The 8620-nt window shown below is 47.3% G+C and overlaps 1 protein-coding gene across 1 annotated transcript in view; it reads left to right on the top strand.

Annotated features, from left to right (window-relative positions):
- Positions 1-376: 376 nt before the first annotated feature.
- The window catches only part of smpd1 (sphingomyelin phosphodiesterase 1), a 31978-nt gene continuing 23734 nt past the window's right edge, over positions 377-8620 (top strand). Inside the window, exons 1-3 of the mRNA XM_029655036.2 lie at positions 377-1023; positions 7668-7786; positions 8031-8232. Coding sequence (XP_029510896.1) covers positions 805-1023; positions 7668-7786; positions 8031-8232 — 540 coding nt within the window. The 5' untranslated portion in view covers positions 377-804. The remainder of the gene's footprint in view (positions 1024-7667; positions 7787-8030; positions 8233-8620) is intronic.

Raw genomic sequence — 8620 nt, 5'->3', positions numbered from 1 at the left:
TAACACGTGTCATTAAATATAACACATGTCATTAAATATAACACGTCATTAAATATAACACACGTCATTAAATATAACACACGTCATTAAATATAACACGTGTCATTAAATATAACACGTGTCATTAAATATAACACGTGTCATTAAATATAACCCCTTGGACCATAAAGGAAAGAAGCCTTCAGGCATTATTGTGTTTTAATCCTCATTATTTTTTATTTATTTAAGGTATGTAATGTTGACGTTAAAAATCCACGGACGAACACAACGATTCATTGACTGATTAGTAGTAATTAACCAATTGAATGGCTCCAATCTGACCCAGAGAACCCATTTACATCACACTGTAAACCGGTTCTGTCATGTGATCAGTCAGCTGACCTCTGTACTGGCTCATAAAAAACAAGGCAGTCATCGGGCCATTCGTCTGTGTTTGTTTGTTGTTCAGCAGTTTTAGGGTGTTAGACCCGAAGGTTGCTCTCTCGATTCAGCAGCACTCGAGTTTGTCACTTATCGATTCTATTTATTGCAGCGCAGTAGACTTTTATAAAGAGGGAAACAAAGCTGTCATCACAGCGCTTCCTGGTTTTTTTTATTACATCGGTGTCGCAACCAAACAGAACACAACAGCTGCGAATGCAAACGTGGTTATTGCGTGATAGCTGACTAGTTAACTAAGCAACTAGAGGTTTTAGAAAAAAAGCTATTTGGATGGTTTATTTTTGTAATTTATTTTTCAACTATTGGACTGAAACATTGTTTTGAATCCCTTTCGGCGAGCTGACTTCGCTGTTGAGCAGAACAATGCGCTTCGCACCTATCCCCTGCGCCGCGGGTTTGCTGTGTTGTGTTCTGGTGTTGTGCTCCGTACGGTTGGGGACCTCGTTCCCCGTGCAGGACGAGGGGAAACCGGGAATAACGTTTCTGGAAGAGGTCGGGCGTCTCCGGGTCGGGTTCAACTGGCGGAACCTGACCTGTCCGGTGTGCAAAGTCCTCTTCACCATCCTGGATGTCGCTCTGCTGGTAAGATGGAGCCCTATTCACTATATAGTGCACTACTTTAGACCAGAGCCCTATGGCACGCTATTCCCTATATAGTGCACTACTTTAGACCAGAGCCCTATGGCACCCTATTCCCTATATGGCCCTTGCACCCTATTCTCTCAATGCAATCTTAGGGCTCTTGAACTAATAACCTGCGCTAACACGATTAGTACACTGTAAACGCCTGGAGCGATTGGTGCATGTAGGGCAGGAGAACGACTGCAGGGAGAACGACTGCAGGGAGAACGACTGCAGGGAGAACGACTGCAGGGAGAACGAGAGAACGCTGCAGGGAGAACGACGGCAGGGGAACGACGGCAGGGGGAGGACTGCAGGGGGAGGACTGCAGGGGGAGGACTGCAGGGGGAGGACTGCAGGGGAAGGACTGGAGGGGGAAGGACTGCAGGGGGAAGGACTGGAGGGGGAAGGACTGGAGGGGAAGGACTGGAGGGGGAAGGACTGCAGGGGGAAGGACTGCAGGGGGAAGGACTGCAGGGGGAAGGACTGGAGGGGGAAGGACGGGAGGGGGAAGGACTGCATGTCGGTACTAGCACGTGGGGCAGGGAGGGAGAACCTAAAACCTGTAGGATGGGGATGTCCAATGCTTTCCCTGCGAGTTCCAGACCAGTTTCTCTGTTCTACATTCACTGCATCCATCTGCAGTTGGTCCCTGATCTAAAAGGGAAGGAACAACATCTGCAGAACTGACTTTTCACTGAGTTCAAACAAAGCAGTGTGCCAAGGAAGCTGTCTTCATAAAACCATGACTCAGTTGAGACGCGTTCCAGAAGTCACAAGGGTCTTGGCATTTACAGCTGATCACGTGACTTAGTGCAGCTGATCACGTGACTTAGTGCAGCACCTAGCCTTGACCCGGTTCTGTGAACTAAAACGGTTTATCTATGTGACCTTGAGTTGGCAGAGCTTTATCAAACTGGCAATGCCAATGGGCAAGCAATATTGGCCTACCAAGCAAAAAGACAGTAACTAACACATTTTTGACCAAATGAGCAATGTAATTTTTTTTTACTACATTTCAATATGCCTAATCATGTGGACAAGTATCCTGCCTCTATTGTGTTTAGGAGACAATGGGGGTCATGTTAGCCAGTAACTGGATAAAGTTACTGTGAAACCAAAGGTAAATTAAAAGCCATTTTCTCAGTTCCACTCTGAGCAGTTACTGCCTTGGTGCTTGGTCGGGCAGAATAGATGGGTTGGTTGTTGAGCAACACAACTGATACAGGGGCTAGATGAGGTTATTCAGACAGGGTTGGTGGTTTAGCAACACAACTGATACAGGGGCTAGATGGGGTTAAACAGACAGGGTTGGTGGTTTAGCAACACAACTGATACAGGGGCTAGATGAGGTTATTCAGACAGGGTTGGATGTTCCACGATACTTCATCCTAGTAGCAAGCACTCCAGGCCTGTTCATCTGTCTGTCAACCATCTAAGGTAGCTGAAATGACGAGCAACCAAGATCACACTTTAAAAAAGTGACAACTGAAAGTAACACAGATTAGAGGCCTGACGAGAAGACTGCTCTGTGGTTTGGCCTGGTGGTGAGTGAACGTCACTGAGGCTAACGGTGTTCTTTTGGTTGACACTGCAGATAGTCAGATCTCAACGTCCTGCATCATCCCCATAACAACCAAGAAGGGTTGTCATAGGGTAACGTTTCCGGTCTGCTTAGACACCAATGAGATGGCAGCGAGGTCTGGTCTGTTTAGTTCATTAACTGTGTAATAGGAACCAGGTACCAGCTGGGTCTGGTCTGATTAGTTCATTGACTGTAGAGGAACCAGGTACCAGCTGGGTCTGGTCTGTTTAGTTCATTAACTGTAGAGCAACCAGGTACCAGCTGGGTCTGGTCTGTTTAGTTCATTGACTGTATAATAGGAACCAGGTACCAGCTGGGTCTGGTCTGATTAGTTCATTAACTGTAGAGCAACCAGGTACCAGCTGGGTCTGGTCTGTTTAGTTCATTGACTGTAGAGGAACCAGGTACCAGCTGGGTCTGGTCTGTTTAGTTCATTAACTGTATAATATGAACCAGGTACCAGCTGGGTCTGGTCTGTTTAGTTCATTAACTGTAGAGGAACCAGGTACCAGCTGGGTCTGGTCTGATTAGTTAATTGACTGTAGAGGAACCAGGTACCAGCTGGGTCTGGTCTGATTAGTTCATTAACTGTATAATAGGAACCAGGTACCAGCTGGGTCTGGTCTGATTAGTTCATTGACTGTAGCGCAACCAGGTACCAGCTGGGTCTGGTCTGATTAGTTCATTGACTGTAGAGGAACCAGGTACCAGCTGGGTCTGGTCTGATTAGTTCATTAACTGTATAATAGGAACCAGGTACCAGCTGGGTCTGGTCTGATTAGTTCATTGACTGTAGAGGAACCAGGTACCAGCTGGGTCTGGTCTGATTAGTTCATTAACTGTATAATAGGAACCAGGTACCAGCTGGGTCTGGTCTGATTAGTTCATTGACTGTAGAGGAACCAGGTACCAGCTGGGTCTGGTCTGATTAGTTCATTGACTGTAGAGGAACCAGGTACCAGCTGGGTCTGGTCTGATTAGTTCATTGACTGTAGAGGAACCAGGTACCAGCTGGGTCTGGTCTGATTAGTTCATTGACTGTAGAGGAACCAGGTACCAGCTGGGTCTGGTCTGTTTAGTTCATTAACTGCATAATAGGAACCAGGTACCAGCTGGGTCTGGTCTGTTTAGTTCATTAACTGTATAATATGAACCAGGTACCAGCTGGGTCTGGTCTGTTTAGTTCATTAACTGTATAATATGAACCAGGTACCAGCTGGGTCTGGTCTGTTTAGTTCATTAACTGTAGAGGAACCAGGTACCAGCTGGGTCTGGTCTGTTTAGTTCATTGACTGTAGAGGAACCAGGTACCAGCTGGGTCTGGTCTGTTTAGTTCATTAACTGTATAATAGGAACCAGGTACCAGCTGGGTCTGGTCTGTTTAGTTCATTGACTGTAGAGGAACCAGGTACCAGCTGGGTCTGGTCTGTTTAGTTCATTAACTGTATAATATGAACCAGGTACCAGCTGGGTCTGGTCTGTTTAGTTCATTAACTGTATAATATGAACCAGGTACCAGCTGGGTCTGGTCTGTTTAGTTCATTAACTGTAGAGGAACCAGGTACCAGCTGGGTCTGGTCTGTTTAGTTCATTGACTGTAGAGGAACCAGGTACCAGCTGGGTCTGGTCTGTTTAGTTCATTAACTGTATAATAGGAACCAGGTACCAGCTGGGTCTGGTCTGTTTAGTTCATTGACTGTAGAGGAACCAGGTACCAGCTGGGTCTGGTCTGTTTAGTTCATTAACTGTATAATATGAACCAGGTACCAGCTGGGTCTGGTCTGTTTAGTTCATTAACTGTATAATATGAACCAGGTACCAGCTGGGTCTGGTCTGTTTAGTTCATTAACTGTAGAGGAACCAGGTACCAGCTGGGTCTGGTCTGTTTAGTTCATTGACTGTAGAGGAACCAGGTACCAGCTGGGTCTGGTCTGTTTAGTTCATTAACTGTATAATAGGAACCAGGTACCAGCTGGGTCTGGTCTGTTTAGTTCATTGACTGTAGAGGAACCAGGTACCAGCTGGGTCTGGTCTGTTTAGTTCATTAACTGTATAATAGGAACCAGGTACCAGCTGGGTCTGGTCTGTTTAGTTCATTAACTGTAGAGGAACCAGGTACCAGCTGGGTCTGGTCTGATTAGTTCATTAACTGTATAATATGAACCAGGTACCAGCTTGGTCTGGTCTGTTTAGTTCATTGACTGTAGAGGAACCAGGTACCAGCTGGGTCTGGTCTGTTTAGTTCATTGACTGTAGAGGAACCAGGTACCAGCTGGGTCTGGTCTGTTTAGTTCATTAACTGTATAATAGGAACCAGGTACCAGCTGGGTCTGGTCTGTTTAGTTCATTAACTGTATAATAGGAACCAGGTACCAGCTGGGTCTGGTCTGATTAGTTCATTGACTGTAGAGGAACCAGGTACCAGCTTGGTCTGGTCTGATTAGTTCATTAACTGTATAATAGGAACCAGGTACCAGCTGGGTCTGGTCTGTTTAGTTCATTGACTGTATAATAGGAACCAGGTACCAGCTGGGTCTGGTCTGTTTAGTTCATTAACTGTATAATATGAACCAGGTACCAGCTGGGTCTGGTCTGTTTAGTTCATTAACTGTAGAGGAACCAGGTACCAGCTGGGTCTGGTCTGATTAGTTAATTGACTGTAGAGGAACCAGGTACCAGCTGGGTCTGGTCTGATTAGTTCATTAACTGTATAATAGGAACCAGGTACCAGCTGGGTCTGGTCTGATTAGTTCATTGACTGTAGAGGAACCAGGTACCAGCTGGGTCTGGTCTGATTAGTTCATTGACTGTAGAGGAACCAGGTACCAGAACATTAACAGGGTACCAGCTGGGTCTGGTCTGATTAGTTCATTAACTGTACCAGCTGAGTCTGGTCTGATTAGTTCATTAACTGTATAATAGGTACCAGCTGGGTCTGGTCTGATTAGTTCATTGACTGTAGAGGAACCAGGTACCAGCTGGGTCTGGTCTGATTAGTTCATTGACTGTAGAGGAACCAGGTACCAGCTGGGTCTGGTCTGTTTAGTTCATTGACTGTAGAGGAACCAGGTACCAGCTGGGTCTGGTCTGATTAGTTCATTGACTGTAGAGGAACCAGGTACCAGCTGGGTCTGGTCTGATTAGTTCATTAACTGTAGAGGAACCAGGTACCAGCTGGGTCTGGTCTGTTTAGTTCATTAACTGTATAATAGGAACCAGGTACCAGCTGGGTCTGGTCTGTTTAGTTCATTAACTGTATAATAGGAACCAGGTACCAGCTGGGTCTGGTCTGTTTAGTTCATTAACTGTATAATATGAACCAGGTACCAGCTGGGTCTGGTCTGTTTAGTTCATTAACTGTAGAGGAACCAGGTACCAGCTGGGTCTGGTCTGTTTAGTTCATTAACTGTATAATAGGAACCAGGTACCAGCTGGGTCTGGTCTGTTTAGTTCATTAACTGTGGGTCTGGTCTGTTTAGTTCATTGACTGGAACCAGGTACCAGCTGGGTCTGGTCTGTTTAGTTCATTAACTGTATAATAGGAACCAGGTACCAGCTGGGTCTGGTCTGTTTAGTTCATTAACTGTATAATAGGAACCAGGTACCAGCTGGGTCTGGTCTGATTAGTTCATTAACTGTATAATATGAACCAGGTACCAGCTTGGTCTGGTCTGTTTAGTTCATTGACTGTAGAGGAACCAGGTACCAGCTGGGTCTGGTCTGTTTAGTTCATTGACTGTAGAGGAACCAGGTACCAGCTGGGTCTGGTCTGTTTAGTTCATTGACTGTATAATAGGAACCAGGTACCAGCTGGGTCTGGTCTGTTTAGTTCATTAACTGTATAATAGGAACCAGGTACCAGCTGGGTCTGGTCTGATTAGTTCATTGACTGTAGAGGAACCAGGTACCAGCTGGGTCTGGTCTGATTAGTTCATTAACTGTATAATAGGAACCAGGTACCAGCTGGGTCTGGTCTGTTTAGTTCATTGACTGTATAATAGGAACCAGGTACCAGCTGGGTCTGGTCTGATTAGTTCATTGGCTGTAGAGGAACCAGGTACCAGCTGGGTCTGGTCTGTTTAGTTCATTGACTGTAGAGGAACCAGGTACCAGCTTGGTCTGGTCTGATTAGTTCATTGACTGTAGAGGAACCAGGTACCAGCTGGGTCTGGTCTGTTTAGTTCATTAACTGTAGAGGAACCAGGTACCAGCTGGGTCTGGTCTGATTAGTTCATTGACTGTAGAGGAACCAGGTACTAGCTGGGTCTGGTCTGATTAGTTCATTGACTGTAGAGGAACCAGGTACCAGCTGGGTCTGGTCTGATTAGTTCATTGACTGTAGAGGAACCAGGTACCAGCTGGGTCTGGTCTGTTTAGTTCACTTGCTGTGGATGAACCAGAAAGGAGCCAATGAAATGTCTTTCTCTCGTCTGTCAACCAATAGGGTTGAGAACCTGGTTAGTAGATTCACGAAATCAGGAGGGAAGAAGCAGAGAATCTGGACTCCTCCCATCAGGATTTTGATTATTATATATTTTTATTGCAACCTTAACCTTAATTTATATCTCTTATCTGAGGAAATTGGTGGTTCTCTCCTCTCCCAGGTACAGCACTGTGATGAGAGGCCTGTATCAGTCTAACCTCTCTCCTCTCCCAGGTACAGTGATGTGATGAGAGGCCTGTATCAGTCTAACCTCTCCTCTCCCAGGTACAGTGATGAGCAGGCTGTGGGAGAGGCCTGTATCAGTCTAACCTCTCTCCTCTCCCAGGTACAGTGATGAGCAGGCTGTGGGAGAGGCCTGTATCAGTCTAACCTCTCTCCTCTCCCAGGTACAGTGATGAGCAGGCTGTGGGAGAGGCCTGTATCAGTCTAACCTCTCTCCTCTCCCAGGTACAGTGATGAGCAGGCTGTGGGAGAGGCCTGTATCAGTCTAACCTCTTTCCTCTCCCAGGTACAGTGATGTGGTGAGAGGCCTGTATCAGTCTAACCTCTCTCCTCACTACTTCCTGTCCCATGTAGAGTGACGTTAATGAGGAACGTGTGGCGCGGGCTGTGGGTGAGGCCTGTATCCGTCTCCACCTGGCTGAAGAGCGGGTCTGTCGTCAAATCACAGAGCTGTTCAGAGATGACTTCATCAGGTAGGCTTGGGATTGGTCCTGATTATCTGATATCTTTCAAAAATAAAAATCATTTTTCCTGGTGTTCTATTAGTTTGCTGCAGTGCATGGTGGGACAGTGAGTGAATACACCTAGCCTCTGAAGAGATGCTGTCCTCATTTATTTAAAGAGGTGATGTGCTCGCTGCACCTGGACCACATGCCTGTGTTTCCATGGAGACGGGCAGTTGTAAATAATGGTTATGTCCTTCCTCCTGTTTTTCAGGGCCTTGCAACAGTCTCTGTTGTGGCCGTCAGAGGCCTGTGCTCTGCTGGTTGGGAGGTCATGCGGACGCTTCGATATCTATGCTCCCTGGAACGTAACCCTACCCCGGATCCCCAAACCCCCAGTCACCCCGCCCGCACCCCCCAAGCCTGGAGCACCACAGAGCAGGGTCCTCTTCCTCACAGACATACACTGGGATCAGGTTAGTCAAAATGTGGTAGGGCCGTTTTTCTCTCCTCGGAAGACGTTTCACTGTGGTTGTAGTCCTGAACTAGCTCATCTAATTCATTAATATGTTGACCAGTTCTGTCGGGAGTGCCTCTGGGGTGTGCCTCTGGGGAGTGCCTCTGGGGAGTGCCTCTGGGGAGTGCCTCTGGGGAGTGCCTCTGGGGTGTGCCTCTGGGGTGTGCCTCTGGGGTGTGCCTCTGGGGTGTGCCTCTGGGGTGTGCCTCTGGGGTGTGCCTCTGGGGTGTGCCTCTGGGGTGTGCCTCTGGGGTGTGCCTCTGGGGTGTGCCTCTGGGGTGTGCCTCTGGGGTGTGCCTCTGGGGTGTGCCTCTGGGGTGTGCCTCTGGGGTGTGCCTCTGGGGTGT

This window comes from Oncorhynchus nerka, linkage group LG19 (genome assembly GCF_034236695.1).
Source record: "Oncorhynchus nerka isolate Pitt River linkage group LG19, Oner_Uvic_2.0, whole genome shotgun sequence".
NCBI classification, from domain to species: domain Eukaryota; kingdom Metazoa; phylum Chordata; class Actinopteri; order Salmoniformes; family Salmonidae; genus Oncorhynchus; species Oncorhynchus nerka.
This window is presented reverse-complemented; position numbering and strand designations above follow the sequence as displayed.